Genomic DNA, 18941 nt, shown 5'->3' with positions numbered 1-18941 from the left:
AGTGAAAATCTCATTCTGGTCTTTTTGTTTGTTTGATCCTCAGCTTCCTTCACTGTTTCATCTCTCAGAGCTATCTATTTAAGTTGTGTTGTATTCTTTTCTCTTTTTTCAGTCAGTTTGTCTGGCCTCTCCACGTATACCCTTCCATTATATTTACACATACAATACAGCTACATGTTTCATTGAGGCATACATTCCACCCCATCAAGGTAAGATGTTTGGCTCATGAGTGGTCTGTCCTACCACCCTGAACTGTTTCCTTTTTTTTTCCTTCCCTGCACTACCTATAGTAAATGCATTGATATTTATTTTCAATCAGAAATGAAAATTTGTGCCAGGACTTAAATTCAAACCTGGATTTCCTATGATTTGCAAGCAGTCCCATAATTATTAGGTAATTCGAGCAAGCATTCAAACTTGTTTCAAGTGTGTGGCTCCATTCACTTTTGGGTCAGGTCTGGAAATATACGAGGATAAGCATAATAGCAGTGTTACTGCTCACAGAAGAAGCATAATCTGGTTTTTAATTCTAGTCCTATATCAAATTTTCAGCTGTTACTTCAAATAAATACAGTCACTATTTTTGTGTGCAACACCTATTCTGCCTGTCTGTTTGTGAATAGATTTCTGAATGAAACTTTCATGGTAATAACTACTTTTTACCCTCTCTGTGATTTTAATTTATAAAAAAAGTTCCATTTGCACAGGAAATAAAAACAATTATCATTATACAGTTCACACAATTTTAAGTCAAATTATTTACCATGAAAGATTATATTAAAAGACTTGAAGTGGTATTGGTATTGTGGTGCACCACATACTGTACAAATTTCCTACATATTACCATACTGTATGCTGTGATATTAATTTTCTTCAGCAGGACTCCCTGCCTGTGAGTTTCTGCTTTGTTAGGTGTCACTTCTTGGTGTTTCAGCATTAAGACATGATCTCAATTAAAATCTGTGAAGTAAGTATTCTGCAAAATGAGAGCAATAAGAATATTAGAAAGAGCTGTTGATATTCTTGCAACCAATTTTCTGCCTAATTGACCAATATAGTTGTGGTTGGAAACAGATATAATGACAAAATCTTTATTATAAGGTCAAACCCAAATTATAACAGGTCTTAAAAACAATTACCTTAACCATACGAAACTATGATGATTGGTGGCAGATTTGAAATAAAAAACATTGAAAAACAAGAAAGAAACATTCCGATCCTACAACCAAAGTGTGAAAATGGAATTTGTGTGAAGAAGAAATCAAAATAAATGTGTCAAGTTACAGAAAAGAATCACAGATACAACCAGGAAAAGTTGATTACAATTTTATGGTGACTTTAGTAGAATGAATGTCAGCAAGCTCACAAAAAACATTGTGAACCTAGCTTTATTGATGAAGAACTAACAGAGATTCATGTAGACTCAAAAGAAACTGGTGTACACACAGAAATCAGTCTCAAGCTAGAACAATTACGAGCTGCTCAGATGCTTCCTCAATGAGCTACAGGATGGACAGAAGAAAACGTAAGGATCTTTATATGGAATCTTGTGTGACACAACATGTAACAGCAATGGCCTTGCTGCATTGGATACACCAATTCTTGCATGATCACCGGAGTTCAGCATCATCAGTCCTGGTTAGTATTTGGATGCGATACTGCCTGGGAACACACTGTGCCATTGGCTGACGGACATGCAGGTTGCTGAAATGGCATCCAGTTGAACGACTTGCAATATGCGGTTGAGTCATATGACATTATTATACCACATTTAATTAGTTCCCAGTTGGATTATGACTGGTAGCTCAATAAAAACCTATTTCCTGTTATGCATGATTGGAACCATTTTGTACAAATTTCTCTGACATCAGAGTATTCTAATATTGTGATCCCGTTCAGTCAAACAGTGTTGACAGAACACAGAATAAACCAGTGCCTGCAATGTATTGTCTCATGAATAGGTACACTCACAAGGTATGTGTGCATGGTCTCCCGATATCAGAGCCCTTTAGAAATCCAAATATGACTCTGACAAAATATTGTTTGTAGTCAGGTGGTTAAGAAGCTGCTTGTGTATTACCTCTTCTAAAGTGTTTTAGTGTGCTGGCAAAAGTGACATTTGATGGAAGTTTGGTAGTATTTATTTATTGCCTTCTTATACACAGACTTAAATGCAGCATATTTCAGCTATTTTGGAAATGATTGGTTGGACAGACAACTTAATTAAACCCAGAAGAAAACTCATTAGTTAACATTCTGAGTAATTTGCCCCTCCCCCCACCCCACCAGCCCCCCCCCCCCCCCCCCCCAAAAAAAATGGCTTATTTGCTATCCTCCGGTAGTCACATTTTGCATTACCACTAGAATTCTTTTTTTAATTTAAAAATTTTGTGATGGACATTACTTCTTCTGTTGAAGTGAGAATCATATGCCAATGCTTATCAAACAGTTTTGCAACTCTGCACACATTTGTTACCAATGTATTGTTTCCTCTTAGAGCTATCAGTGCCACCTCATCTCTGGTAATATCATCATCTCCCTTCACTGTATCCTATACTGTCTGTACTTTGTTTGCTTGATGGACCTACCTTTTTCTCATGATGTGTTTGCTTCAATGTGTGGTTTACTTTTTTCTGTGTTTTTAGTAAGCCTTTTAAGGAACTGTGGTGTCAACATCAGAGCTGCTTGTGTTGTTCTTTTTAGATTTTGATCTAATCTTAGAAACTTTGTGGGTGAAGCCGTTTTCAAGTAAGTGACAATTTTAATAGTAAATATGATGTATTTTCCATTCATGTCATGAACACTGTCTAGATCATATCTCTGGCTAATTTGGAAAAAAAAGCTTCTTTATTATCCTCCTGAAATCAGATTTTGTCTTTGTCCTGATCAAAGTTACCATTCAAATTGTCAAACTGTATGTATGATCTGAGAAGCTGTTGACTGTGGCTTTTGTAATACAATTTTGCTCATTAGATCTTTCTTAAAAGATATTACTGGTGCCTGTTTTTGGAGTAATTAGCTACCATAGTCAGAAAGTCTACAGCAGGAACTGAGTTCAAGAAAATGTTCCTCGCTGTAATAAATTCAAAACCTAATTTTTTAAGGAAATCTGTATTACAATTACCAGAAACCACTTCATTTTATTTGATTTTATTAATTTTTAATCGTTTGCTATTCAATAGGCAAACAGCGTTCCTAGATGATTTGTCAATACGCTGCCAGAAAAAAAAATTAGTACACCTGCTGTTTATGAGACTACTAATAACCTTAAAGCAACAATGTTGGAATAAACCTTAGAAATATCACTGCATCAAAACTTCTGTTAATAAATTCATATAGGTAGTCTACTTTTGGAAGATTTGCTGTCACAGGCCATGTTCCTTTACGGACATTTGTATATGTTGTAGAGAAAGCTTCATATTCAGAATTATCAAAATTAAGTCTGGTTGTGGACACTAAACTTTCAGTGGAAGATTGTTCTAGGTAATGTAACTGCAAAACATACATCAGCTAAATAAATATAAATTGAAAGCCTAATTACCTACACACAATATTACTCTATCCTAATGCAATAGAGTTGAAGAAAAACTGCAGTGGACATTGTTAAATTCAAGTCTTAACAGTCTGTGACTGAGGAAGACTAAAATACTACGAAGTAATTTAATCTACGTCTAAAAATTTATACAGCATGGTACTGTATCATGTTTGGAGAAATTAACAAAGTAATCATTCTGTGTTGCTTCTTTGTCAGCATTATACTACAAAGTAATTCAATTGCGATATCAACACCAGGTGAAGCAGAACTGTGGCTAAGGCTTTGGACATTTCTTTGGAGGAACAGAATGCACATACCTATCTGATGTAGGTATTCTGTGGCTTCTTGGAAGTCATGTTCATTCTAAAGCCATTACTGTTCTTTCTACATGTGTTGGTTCCTACACAACTATATCCCAGTTGATATAATACACCATTTCTAGTTATTTTAAATCAGCAAGATTTTAACTTCCATTGTTTTGTTGGTACAGTGTTGTTGTTTGCATGGTGATTTTGTAATGTGGCCTATGATATTTATTTGTAAATTAGAAAGTTATTAGTTTTTATATTGGTATTGAACAGAAATTTTTGAAAGGAGGAAAGAGCAGCATTTAGCCCCAGCAAGTGTGGTGGTGGTGGTGGTGGTGGTGGTGGTGGTGGTGGTGGTGGTAGTGGTGCTGCTGCTGCTGCTGCTGCTGCTGCTGCTACCACCTTGCCCCCCTCCCCTTTCCCACCACATATATGATGCATGAACTTTCATTTACTTTGGAGTAGTGGACACTGATGCTGGGTATCGGGTGAACTAGAATTATTATATTTTTAAAAAAAGGAAAAAAGAAAAGAAAAAAAAACACACACACACACAGTATAGAATGTTCACACATCAATTTTATTAAGTTCATGAAAACTGTTTTCTTAATGGTGATTAAGACTGATCTCTTAAATATTTTCTTTATATAAAGCTCCACTGTCTTGATGAAATACTTCAAGGAAGACATTCCTGACTGTGGGCTGAACTCTTTTGAATGGACGTTGATGTTTAGGTCATTCTCAAGTAAAAGTCTGTACTCAGCATTAATCAGAAGGGTCCATGGATTCATGGGGTTGTCTCCATACCCGTACACTTCCATCCACTCAATAAAATTTGAAATGAGACTCGTCCAACCAAGCAATAAGTTTCCAGTCATCAACAGTCCAATGTTGGTATTGATGGGTCCAGGCGAGGCTTAAAGATTTGTGTCGTGCAGTCATCAAGGGTACACGAGTGGGCTTAAAGCTCCAAAAGCTGATATTGATGATGTTTCGTTTAATGGTTCACACGCTGACACTTGTTGATGACCCAGCATTGAAATCTGCAGGAATTTGCAGAAGGATTGCATGTGTGTCACATTGAACAATTCCCTTCAGTCATCATTGGTCCCGTTCTTGAGGGACTTTTTCTGGCCACAGTGATGTCAGAGATATGATATTTTACTGGATTCCTGATATTCATGGTGCATTCGTGAAATGGTCATATGGGAGAATCCCCTCTTCATCTCTACCTCAGAGATGCTGTGTCCAATTGCTCGTGCGCAGACAATAACAAGACAAAGACATTTAAATCCACTTAAATCTTGTTAACCTGCCATTGTAGCAGCAGTAACCGATCTAACAACTATGTCAGACACTTGTTGTCTTATATAGGCATTCCAGCTCGCAATACCATATTCTGTCTGTTTACATATCTCTGTATTTGAATATGCTATCTGTACCAGTTTCTTTAGTGCTTCAGTGTAAGTTACAGCAAAGAGCAGGACAGATCTTTGTTTGAAACTGTATAATTTAAATGCAATGAACTGCTCAGTTTCCATTTATTAACCCTGTTCATTGCACACAGTACATTTCTTTTTAGACCTTGTCTCAGTTAACTTATTTACTCACTATGAAATGAGTTTTATTCATAAGTTTGTCATTTAAAAAACATATGGGCATCTTAAACCATAGAAGAATTTGAGGTAACTGTTTTTAGATGCTTATACCTTACACCGGAGTTCCTACTCTTTGTTATGTTTATTTTAAGTTTTTTTCATCAATGTACAACATTCTTAAAAGTGATCACGTCATTCACTTTGCATTCATTGTTAAAGCTGTGAGGATAACAAATTGGAGCAAATTGTAGCTACTGATAATGGGAGCGAATTGTAGCTGTAGCTTTTATTGAGCTATATGCACGTAAGAGTTTGCAATTCACAACTGATTCACACAGATATCTTAAACTGACTCAAAATAAGGGAGCAGAGATGACATCCCGTGGCCCCAGGAGTGTGCATTTGGGTGTCTGTTTTTTTGTGTGTGAAAGGTGTCTGTGTTTGCATGTGTGAACGTGTGCATTTTTGCTTAGGAAGAGCAAGAGCTTGAAAGCTAGTGTAAATACTATTTTCTATTGTGTGTTTCTGTGTGCCGCAAATGTCAGCCATAGCTGTGTAAGTTTAGTAGTTATATCAAGGTAGTAATTGAAATGAGTCACAATTTTATCTCATTGTGGAAAATGAATCCCTTCACTCAATCCCACCATTACATACATATAAAGGGCTTCTATATACTGATTCTCTGGCTAGAGGGAGAAAAATACTACACTACCACCATTAAGAACATCTTCAGTAAGAAAAAATAATGTAAGAATAAAGTTTCCTGACTTCTTCAGTAGTTTTTATTTCCTCATATTAGTTTGTACTAATAACTTTCTTTTCCAGGAAGTGTGGGTTAAAAAGAGTTACAAACCGTTTAGACAGAATCAACAACATAGAAGCGAATTGAGACTAAAAATTACTCCTCAGAGGGATAATGGTAAGTGTTACATACGATATGTGCATCAGCCACTCTATTCAAACTTGCCACACATGAATAATTTACCAAGCACTTTCAATCAGAATTTTGAACACCTCTGTGTCATGAATTTCTGTTATAGAAGAACAGCTTTGTTTAACAGTGGCAGTAATTTTTTGTATACTTTCAGTACTCGTAAAAAAGAATTGGAAATTACACTCCTGGAAATGGAAAAAAGAACACATTGACACCGGTGTGTCAGACCCACCATACTTGCTCCGGACACTGCAAGAGGGCTGTACAAGCAATGATCACACGCACGGCACAGCGGACACACCAGGAACCGCGGTGTTGGCCGTCGAATGGCGCTAGCTGCGCAGCATTTGTGCATCGCCGCCGTCAGGACACTGAATAGTGCACGGTACATCCAAACCGTAATCGAACCCATCGTTCTACCATTCCTAGACCGGCAAGGGAACTTGCTGTTCCAACAGGACAATGCACGTCCGCATGTATCCCGTGCCACCCAACGTGCTCTAGAAGGTGTAAGTCAACTACCCTGGCCAGCAAGATCTCCGGATCTGTCCCCCATTGAGCATGTTTGGGACTGGATGAAGCGTCGTCTCACGCGGTCTGCACGTCCAGCACGAACGCTGGTCCAACTGAGGCGCCAGGTGGAAATGGCATGGCAAGCCGTTCCACAGGACTACATCCAGCATCTCTACGATCGTCTCCATGGGAGAATAGCAGCCTGCATTGCTGCGAAAGGTGGATATACACTGTACTAGTGCCGACATTGTGCATGCTCTGTTGCCTGTGTCTATGTGCCTGTGGTTCTGTCAGTGTGATCATGTGATGTATCTGACCCCAGGAATGTGTCAATAAAGTTTCCCCTTCCTGGGACAATGAATTCACGGTGTTCTTATTTCAATTTCCAGGAGTGTATAAAATTTGTTTAAGAATGCTTTTCTTTGGAACTGTAGTCTGTCCACCAAGGAAAAGTTCAGACCTTATTATAAGTGTTGTTAATTTTGGGGCTGTCTTTGAATGGTTCATTATTTACTTATAAAGAAATTTCTTTGTTTTTGGGATTCCTATTGCATGACTCACTTTTTGTGATGTTCCACATAGTTTATAATTTGTCCCTGGAGGAATGTATTTTTCCTAGAAAATACATGACTTTGTTTACAATTCAAAAATACAAATTGTTATGTGATTTAATCCTGTCACCCTCTGTGTTCATTGACAGTAAGTGAAGTTACTTACTTTTTGTGATATTCAAATCCTATTTGTAACTCAGGGCTTAGGAGCATTTATGCATCCACATATGTACTCTGAAAGCCACTATGCAATGCATGATATTGGATTTTTTTTTTACTCCTGATAATGTTTCCCTTTCCCCTTACATGCACAAATGGAGTAAGGAAAAAATGACTACCTATATGCATCTGTATGAGCTTTTGTTTCTCTAGTTTTGTCTCCATGTTCCTTGTGTGAGATGTATGTTGATAACTGTAGGATTAATCTCAGTCTGTCACAAATGTCACTTCTCTAAATTTTCTTAATAGTGTTTTGTGAAAAGAACATCATCTTCTCTCCAGGGATTCCCATCTGAGTTAAAATGGCATTTCCACAATACTTGCATGTTAATCTAAATTACTCATAACACATGTAGTAGCACACCTCTAAATTGCTTTGATGTATTCCTTTAATCTGACTTGGTGGGGATCTCAATCACTCAAGCAGTATTCAAAAATGAGTTGCATAAATGTTCAGTTAGCAGTATCCTTGATAGGTGAGCTACACTTTCCTGGAGTTTTCCCAATAAACCAAGTGCCTGCCTCAAAACTGTTCTTACGTGCTTGTTTCATTTCATGTCAATTTGCAGTGTTACGGACATGTTTTTTTGTTGATGTGACTGTGCCGAGCAGCACATTACTAATACTGTACTTGAAAATTATGTGACTGGGTTTCCTACTTGTCTGTATTAATTTATATTTTTTGCACATTTAGAGTGAGCTACACACCAAACTGAAATTCTGTCCAAGTTATCCTGCATCTTCCCACAGTCTCTTAACGACAACACTTGCCTGTATATCACAGTGCCATCAGCAAACAGTTGCAGGTTGATACTGAGCCTATCTGTCAGACTGTTTGTGTATATGGAGAACAAGACCAGTCCTATCACATTAACCTGGGTCACACCTGGTGATACCATTGCTTCTGATGAACACTTGTCATCCAGGGCAATATATTGGGTTCTATTAATTACAACGTCTTTGAGCCACTTGCATATCTGAAAAATGTATTCTGTATGCTGGGACCTTTGTTAACAGGCTATAGTGTGCTTTGTCAATTATTTTCTGTAAATTTAGTTTACACTCAAGAAATCTGCAGCAACCTGACACCCTTGCATGAGGGGCATTCAATAAGTAATGAACAATTTTTTTTTTCCTCGCCCAGTTTCAGTTGAAAAAATGTGGAATTTGGCATGGGATATTTTGGAATATTCCCTTTTAAACCCCTATAGTTTCATGACTTTCTGATAGGGGCAGATACTTAGCCTTCAAAATGAGGTCTCTAATGCAGATGCATTCCCAGTAGAGAGCTGTCATTAAGTTACTTTCGGCAGTATACCAGAGCATCTCTGATATTCATCAGTGCTTGCACAATGTCTGCAGAGACCTGGCAGTGAACGAAATCATGGGGAGTCATCAGGCGAGGTGTGTGTCATCATCGCAACAAGGTCACACAAACTTGTCCAATCCCTCACAAGCCGGCCAGCTGCACCCAACTGTGACTCCTGCAGTGTTGGAACTCTTAGTCCTGTTTCATACTGGGACGTTGGTGACACTCACCAGTAATCGTGATGAACACTCTCGGATCACCGGTGTCTGACACCGCAGGTATTACCAAATGATTAGTTAGTGGAATGGACTCGAGCGAGGAGGAACTTTTGTTAGTACTTCTAAACAAGAGAAGGAGGAGGAGAATGAATGCAAAACGTTCATTACACTTACATCCACTGCTAAGAGGCTGGCTGGAGAAAATATTGTTTTATACTCTTTATGTTGATCTGAGACAAGATGAGAAGTAGTTTTTTCAGTATTTTTGAATGTCAGAAACTTTATTTGATGAACTGCTAGGAGAAGTGAAAGAAGAAATCACAGGAATGGACAGTAATATTTTAACTGTAGTTTTCGGACCATAAGGCGGAGTGCCTTTAGACTACGATAAGACACACACTTAAATTTGTTATGAAAATTTTGAAATATAAGAATTTTTTTAGATTTCTTCTTCATTTGACCTATAGGGGTTATTTCATGGTTTCCACACTTGTCCATTTTGTCCCTCCTTATCACATTAAGACTGCATAAAGATACACTTAATACTGGTAAATGCAAAAGAAAAGGGATGAGGGATGCAAATGTGTTGGAAGGTTATTATCCTTCTAGCCTTTACAGGCTTAGCAACTAAATTTCGCTACTCATTTATGGTCCAAAAAATAACGTATTAAATTTGAAAAACAACATACAACTTACCAATTTTGATTTTTTCATCCATACTCTTCTCATTGAAATCAGGCACAAACTTCGCTATAATTTCTACATCTACATCTACATCCGTACTCCGCAAGCCACCTGACGGTGTGTGGCGGAGGGTACCCTGAGTACCTCTATCGGTTCTCCCTTCTATTCCAGTCTCGTATTGTACGTGGAAAGAAGGATTGTCGGTATGCTTCTGTGTGGGCTCTAATCTCTCTGATTTTATCCTCATGGTCTCTTCGCGAGATATACGTAGGAGGGAGCAATATACTGCTTGACTCTTCGGTGAAGGTATGTTCTCGAAACTTCAACAAAAGCCCGTACCGAGCTACTGAGCGTCTCTCCTGCAGAGTCTTCCACTGGAGTTTATCTATCATCTCCGTAACGCTTTCGCAATTACTAAATGATCCTGTAACGAAGCGCGCTGCTCTCCGTTGGATCTTCTCTATCTCTTCTATCAACCCTACCTGGTGCGGATCCCACACTGCTGAGCAGTATTCAAGCATTGGGCGAACAAGCGTACTGTAACCTACTTCCATTGTTGTCGGATTGCATTTCCTTAGGATTCTTCCAATGAATCTCAGTCTGGCATCTGCTTTACCGACGATCAACTTTATATGATCATTCCATTTCTTGCCAAGCATTCATTTTCTCTACTTTGTTTGCTATAGTCATCGCTTTTGACATTCCAAATAGCAGGACAACTTTCTACTTCAGTTATAAAGTCTTACGTGTTAAACAAATCTAAACTCGTGGCTGCAATGTTTACATAATGGACAATGAATGTTTCGCAATACTGTCTCAAAATTGACTGCCTGTCTGTAGGCAACTCTGCAGTGCTGTCTCTGTGAACTGTGTCCCCGTGTGAACACTCAAATTCAAACGAATGCATGTCTGGCAGTGACTGCTGTAAACAGAGTGACCCTGTCTGTCACATGTGGTGAGAATGAGTCATTGCTGGGTCACAGTGGCTCAGTGAGGCAGTGTAGCATCCCGGTGTGAATGCTTCAGTTCAAACGAATGTGTCTCTGTCGGTGACCGTCGCTGGTGACCGTCACCAGTGTCCCAGTGTGAAAGGGGCCTTATGCAAGGTGATCAGACAGATCACAAACACACACACCTCTGTGCACAACTGGACATCTCTGTTGGTAGAGCAGATACAGCTGTCCACCAGCTTGGGTATTCAAACACGTGTGCCCCTGGGTTCCTCCCTGCCTAACAGATGATCATGAAGGGCAACGAAGGACCATTTGTGTGGAATTCCTTGTGCATTATGAGCTGATCATGACATTTGTTTGTCAAATGTCATCACAAGTGATGAAACATTGGTTCATCACTTCAAACTGGAAACAAAACGGCAATCCATTGTGTGGTGCCATGCCACCTCTCTTACAAAGAAAAAGTTCAAAGCTGGTAAAGTCATGGCAAGGGTCTTCTGTGACTCTGAAGGGGTTATTGTGTTCATTGTCCTCCCTCAAGATGCAATGATCAATTCTGAAGCACATTGACCTACACTCAGGAAATTGAAGAAATGACTTCAGCATGATTGTCATCACAAAAATGCAAACTAACTTTTTCTTCTCCATGACAATGCGAGGCCTCACGCAAGCCTCTGCAGCCGAGAGGAGTCCACAGAACTTCATTGGGTTGCTCTTTGTCGTTCACCTTACAGTCTGGATCTCATAACTTCCGACTTCCGTTGTTTGGCCCAATGAAGGATTCACTCTGCAGGAAGCAATATATGGATGATGGGGACTTCATTGATGCGTCAGGGTGTTGGCTCTGACATTGCCCAGCAGAGTGGTGCCTTGCAGGCATAAATACACTCCTTTAAGGTAACATAAGGCCATCACATTGAATGGAGATTATGTTGAGAAAAGTGATTTTGTAGCCAAAAGAGTGGTGAATGACATGGTTGGTGTATTGGAATCCTGAATCAAACAAACCTGCTTTTTTGGGGGAAAAAAAGAATGTTACATTATTTATTGAACTTCCGCCATAATTTTGTGGGTATGTTTCTTTCACCCTTCAGATTATTTAATGTATTTATACAAATTATTTGTTTAGGATAACAGTTCTCAGATAACTCTGTGACTAGTTACAGTATTTTTGATTAATGCCAGACGTATTGTATGTGTCAAACTTTTTTTCTATGAAGAAATACGTGTGCTAAAAATTGTATTGGGGGAGTTAAATTGTACAACGTGGCAGGGACTTAAATATAGCCCTGAAATTGATAGGATTGAAACATTTAGTTGTAGTCTCCACCTAATATTACCTTAGTCTGTTTGGAATTTACAAAGTTTAATAACAAATTAATATTTTTCATGAATAACTCAAAATCAGCAGCCAGAGCCCTGTGTATTGTAACTATTTCTGTTAACTTTCATGAAATTTCTACTTCTACACTGCAAAATCTGAGTGTAATTGTTTTTATATCTGTAGCCTTTATTAATGAAAATGGCAACTTCTCCTTTGACTTCAATTTTAAAATGGTTCATGCTCCATGGATAACTATATAAATTCTATTACAAAATCCTTATTCCACATGATGATAGGAAGCAAAACAAAGCAAAACTACATTATCATGCATAATGGCAAGATGAATTAGTTGCAGGCAACCAGCAGTTCATATATTTTGTAACCATGACAGTTTCAATGTTTTGGCCAGTTTAACATCAGTGCTGAATTACAAGAATTCATAAGGACCCAGCTGGGCAGTAAAATAGATATAGCTTAATGAAACAATATTTGACTTTCAGTGAAACAGTTCATTAACTGACAAAATTGAGTCCCTTGTATACATTTGCTCCTCTATCTTATTCTGTGTGTGAGCCTCAGTCTGGTTCTACAACTTTTACACTGCCCTCGCCCCCCCTCCCCTTATTCTCTCCCCCCCCCCCTCTCCTGGTCCCTGCAACACACATCTCACACCATTACCATTGATGATTCTTCGACACCTCGGGCTGTGTCCTATAAACCAATCCCTTCTTTTAGTCAGGTTATCTTTTTCCACAATTTGGTACAATACCTCCTCACTAGTTATTCTATGTACTCATCTAATATTCAGTAACACCACATTTGCCAAATGTCTGAACTGTTTATTGTTGACATTTCACTTCCATGCAAGACTCCACTCCCAATAAAAACCTTCAGATAAGACTTCCTAACAGGTAAATTCATACTCCATGTTAACAAATTTATCTTTTCTGAAATACTTTATTGCTATTGTCATTCTGCATTTGATACCAAAACTTTCTCTATATCTACAGCCCTAATAGATAATGATTTCCCTTTCTTCAGTTTATCTTGTAAGATAAGACATAGGGGCAGTATTGCATAGCATGTTCTTACATTTTTATGTGGAAGATATGAGGGTCGTGCAATAAGTAATGCCCCATTTTTTTTCTTCTCAGAACATATTTATTGTTAAGAGTCAGAATTTGGTGACAATATACATCAACATATCTTGTCTATGTTCTACTATGTTCTATTTTTCTACATAGTCTCCATCATGTTCTATGGACGTATGCCAACATTGTGGAAGAGCATGTATCCCTGCTGGTAAAAGCTATTGTCCTGTATGCATAGCCATGTTTTCACTGCATGACTGACATTCTCGTCATCTTCAAAGTCTGTTCCCCGTAAAGAATCTTTAAGTGGCCCAAAGAGATGAAAGTGTCGGGGTGCCAGGTCTGGACTGTAGGGTGGACGAGCCAGTGACGTCATACCCAATTTGGCGATGTGTTCCTAGGTGCTCAGACTTGTGTGTGGGCATGCACTATTTTGTTGGAGCAAGATTTCTGCTGGGTTCTTGCCCAATTGAACACGTCAGAAACGGTTCTTGAGTTTATTCAGAGTCTTCACGTATGCCCCTGAATTGATGACTGACCCTCTTGGCATCACATCCACGAGAATGACGCTATTGTAATCCCAGAAGGCTGTCACCATGACTTTTCCAGCAGAGGGGGTTGTCTTGAATTTATTCTTTTGTGGTGAATGAGGATGATGCTATTGCATGGACTGCCATTTTGTTTTAAGTGCAAAGTGGTGCACCCTGCTTTAGTCTCCAACAATTCAGATGTAATGGCCTTTCTTTGAATCTTGTGGTCTGCTGTGAGCATTCATCGAACCCATCATGAGCACTTCTTTGAATATCCAAGATTCTCGATCATTGCAGACGCACTTCCAATGCTGACCGACAACTGTAGAGCCAATTGTTGAGTTGTGATGCACCGGGCTGCACGAATAATGGCATCCCCAGAATTCAGCATGTCTGGAGCAGTGCCTGTGACAGAATGTCCCAAGTGTGGCTGATCATGGAACTCGTTTCTGCATTTTCTGAGGCTGTAACTTTCTTTACCCATCACCCAACTGTACTCCTATCAACTGCAGCATTACCATACACTGCACACAAATGTTTATGGATGTTAACCATGGTTTCTTTTTCTGCACACAAGAATTCAATAACAGCATGCTGCTTGTAACTTGAGTCGTATGTGGGTGCCATTTTGACGCTGTGCTACGGCTCTGTCATCCGTCAGAACAGTTCAAAACATCATTTGTGCACAGAACAAACATCAAATGTGAAGCACCAACAAGGACGTTTGTCTTTGTATATTAATGGCTTTTTAAAAAAAAATGTGGAGCATTACTTATTGAATGACCTTCATATTTCAGTGCTCTAAATTTTTAAATTGCACATTGGTCACTTGGTAAAAATTTTCATAATAATCGTCACATTCTGTTTCTGTTGCCAGTAGTTCTACATTCAATTCAGAGATACTAATTGTCAGTACTGGTTTGTTACCTCCAGTAGTAACTGAAGCCTGTATAGGTGTGTTAGCTATACAACTTCATGAGGCCGGTGGGTATGCTTGCCGCTCTCCCCTTCCACACGGCCAGTTCTGTTCATTGCCACAAAATAATAGAGTGGCTTTGGTATTATTAAATATAAAATATTATATGCTGGTAAACACTTTTGCTTTCTGATGTATAATAAATCTTCTCAGTGCTTTCTTTACAACAGCAAATATAAATTTTAGGTAAAAAAAGTTTTTTGTCTGGAGGATCCACTTCTTGTGCCGTAAAATATAAATTATCCTTGTATGAAATTGTGTCTGATACAATCAGAATTGAAGTAACTATTAATACATGGATTATGTATTATAGATCTCATAGCCTTATAATGAGGTTCCAACCTCAACTTCTACAGCACCAACATAGATACCAGTGATAGCAATAAGTTAAGAATTTTCAATTGTAAATGCTTAGTATTAAAAAAACATGAGAATCTGCCATTCACTACAATGGACAGTATTGTTGTTGTGGTCTTCAGTCGAGAGACTGGTTGGCTGCAGCTCTCCATGCTACTCTATCCTGTGCAAGCTTCTTCATCTCTGAGTAACTACTGGAACCTACATCCTTCTGAATCTGCTTACTGTATTCATCTCTTGGTCTCCCTCTACGATTTTTACCCTCCATCCTTCCCTCCTGTACGAAATTGGGGATCCTTTGGTGCCTCAGAACGTGTCTTACCAACCGATCCCTTTTTCTACTCAAGTTGCACCACAAATTCCTAACATTCTCCTGTAGCACCACATTTCGAACGCTTTTATTCTCTTCTTCTCTAAACTATTTATCGTCCATGTTCACTTCCATACATGACTACATTCGATACAAATACTTTCAGAAAGGACTTCCTGACACTTAAATCTACACTCGATGTTAACAAATTTCTCTTCTTCAGAAACACTTTCCTTGCGATAGCAAGTCCACATTATACAGGGTGGTACATTAATAGTGACCGGGCCAAATATCTCACGAAATGAGCATCAAACGAAAAAAACTACAAAGAACGAAACTCATCTAGCTTGAAGGGGCATACCACATGGTGCTATGGTTGACCTGCTAGATGGCGTTGCCATAGGTCAAACGGATATCAACTGTATTTTTTAAAGTAGGAACCCCAATTTTTATTACATATTTGTGTAGTATGTAAAGAAATATGAATGTTTCAGTTGGACCACTTTTTTCGCTTTGTGATAGATGGCACTGTAATAGTCACAAACGTGTAAGTACGTGGTATCACGTAACATTCCGCCAGTGCAGACGGTGTTTGCTTCATTATACACTACCTATGTTAAAATAGACTATTTACCAATTGCGAAAAGGACGATATCATGTTGATGTATGGCTATTGTGATCAATATGCCCAACGGGCATGTACTATGTACGCTGCTCAGTATCCTGGATGACATCATCTAAGTGTCCGGACTGTTCGCCAGATAGTTACGTTATTTAAGGAAACAGGAAGTGTTCAGCCACATGTGAAATGTCAACCACGACCTGCAACAAATGATGATGCCCAAGTAGGTGTTTTAGCTGCTGTTGCCGCTAATCTGCACATCAGTAGCAGACAAATTGCACGAGAATCGGGAATCTCAAAAACATTGGTGTTGAGAATGCTACATCAACATCAATTGTACCTGTACCATATTTCTCTGCACCAGGAATTGCATGGAGATGACTTTGAATGTCATGTACAGTTCTGTCACTGGCCACAAGAGAAATTACGGGACGATCACAGGTTTTTTGCACACATTATATTTAGCGATGAAGCATCATTCACCAACAGCGGTAACGTAAACCGGAATAATATGCACTATTGGGCAACAGAACATCCACGATGGCTGCGACAAGTGGAACATCAGCGACCTTGGCGGGTCAATGTATGGTGCGGCATTATGGGAGGAAGGATAATTGGCCCCCATTTAATCAATGGCAATATAAATGGTGCATGTATGCTGGTTTCCTACGTAATGTTCTACCGATGTTACTACAAGATGTTTCACTGCATGACAGAATGGCGATGTACTTCCAACATGATGGATGTGTGGCACATAGCTCACGTGCGGTTGAAGCAGTATTGAATAGCATATTTCATGACAGGTGGATTGGTCGTCGAAGCACCATACCATGGCCCGCATGTTCACCAGATCTGACCATCACCGGATTTCTTTCTGTGGGGAAAGTTGAAGGATATTTGCTATAGTGATCCAACAACAACGCCTGACAACATGCGTCAGTGCATTGTCAATGCATTAGCGAACATTATGAAAGGCGAACCACTCGCTGTGGAGAGGAATGTCATTACACATATTGCCAAATGCATTGAGGTTGACGGACATCATTTTGAACATTTATTGCATTAATGTGGTTCTTACAGGTAATCACACCACACCAGTGTGCATTCACAAAGGTACATGTATCACATTGAAACAACCGAAATAAAATGTTCATATGTACCTACGTTCTGCATTTTAATTTAAATAACCTATCTGTTACCAACTTTTGGTCTAAAATTGTGAGCCATTTGTTTGTGACTACTACAGCTCCATCTATCACAAAGTGAAAAAAGTGGTCCAACTAAAATATTCATATTTCTTTATGTACTACACAAATATGTAATAAGAAATGGGGGTTCCTATTTAAAAAAACAAAGTTGATATCCATTTGACCTATGGCAGCGCCATCTAGCAGGCCAACCATAGCGCCATCTGGTTTCCCCCTTCAAGCTAGTCAAGTTTCGTTCTTTGTAGTTTTTTCGTTTGATGCTTATTTCATGAGATATTTGGCCCAGTTACTATAAATGGACCACCCTGTATATCCTCTCCACTTTGCCCATCATCAGTTATTTTGCTCCCCAAATAACAAAACTCAACCACTACTTTAAGTGTCTCATTTTGTAACCTCCCTCAGCATCGCCTGATTTAATTTGACTACATTCCATTATCCTCATTTTACTCTTGTTGATGTTCATCATATATACTCCTTTCAAGACATTGTCCATTCTGTTAAACTGTTCTTCCAAGTCCTTTGCTGTCTCTGACAGGATTACAATGTCATCGGCAAACCTCAAAGTTTTTATTTCTTCTCCATGGATTTTAATTCTGACTCCAAATTTTTCTTTTGTTTCTTTTACTGCTTGCTCAATGTACAGATTGAATAACATCGGAGATAGGCTACAATCCTGTCTCACTCCCTTCTCAACCGCTACTGCCCTTTTGTGCCCCTCAACTCTCATAACTGCCATCTGGTTTCCTTACAAATTGTAAATAGCCTTTTGCTCCCTGTGTTTGGCCCCTGCCACCTTCAAAATTTGAAAGAGAATATTCCAGTCAACATTTTAAAAGCTTTCTCTAAGTCTACAAATGCTAGAAACGTAGGTTTGCCTTTCCTTAACACTATGCCGTCCGGCGTCACTACAGTGGTGTCGTGTGCTTAATAGCGATCAACGGCTGGCGACACCACAGTGGTATCGTGAGCATAGTATCGCGCAGTGGCCGGGGACAGCACTTTAGTATCTTTTGCATTCTGTTGGTGTTTTTGTTTAGGTAACAATAAGTTACACATGACAAGATTTTTGTTTTTATAAGTACTTGGGCCCTTTCATCACGGCAGATGAAAGAGACAATAGGATTATTTATGATGAATGAGTGGACGTCTTGTCTGATGTTCCGAAAGACTTGGCCGATTGGGAAGAAGACATTGGGTATCAACATAATGAAAATGAAGCAGATTCATAGGAAGATAGTGAAAGACATCCAAGGAGAACTCAGCGAACACTACGTTTGCCAATGGATTCGAGTGAATCAAACAAAGAAGACAGTGCACAGTGGTCAGACTTTGATTTAACAAGGACCAATAATAAATTTGAAAGTCCAAACATATTTCCCAAAGATGCGCAGAGCGTCGAGGATATCCTAGAATTATAAATTGGAAACAATGTAACTGAATATATTACCAACAAAACCAACAAGTACTACAGTAAAAATTGCAATAGAAGGAAACTGGATGTAAAAAATGCCAAATTTGTCGACTTTATAGGACCCGGACTTAGAAAATGGTTTGGGCTTGCTATCCTTATGGGAATGTAGAAAAGGCATGGATCAATGATTTTGGTCAACGAATCCATTGATAGATTCACCGATATTTTGCAAAACAATGTCCCACAACTGATTCAGACAAATATCATCATTTTTACATTTTTCCGAC

The 18941-nt window shown here is 38.8% G+C and overlaps 1 protein-coding gene across 1 annotated transcript in view; it reads left to right on the top strand.

Annotated features, from left to right (window-relative positions):
* The window catches only part of LOC126268010 (uncharacterized), a 315334-nt gene that overhangs the window by 143702 nt on the left and 152691 nt on the right, over positions 1-18941 (top strand). The window contains exon 6 of the mRNA XM_049973418.1: positions 6267-6360. Within this exon, the coding sequence (XP_049829375.1) occupies positions 6267-6360 (94 nt within the window). The remainder of the gene's footprint in view (positions 1-6266; positions 6361-18941) is intronic.

This window comes from Schistocerca gregaria, chromosome 4, assembly GCF_023897955.1.
Source record: "Schistocerca gregaria isolate iqSchGreg1 chromosome 4, iqSchGreg1.2, whole genome shotgun sequence".
NCBI lineage: Eukaryota > Metazoa > Arthropoda > Insecta > Orthoptera > Acrididae > Schistocerca > Schistocerca gregaria.
This window is presented reverse-complemented; position numbering and strand designations above follow the sequence as displayed.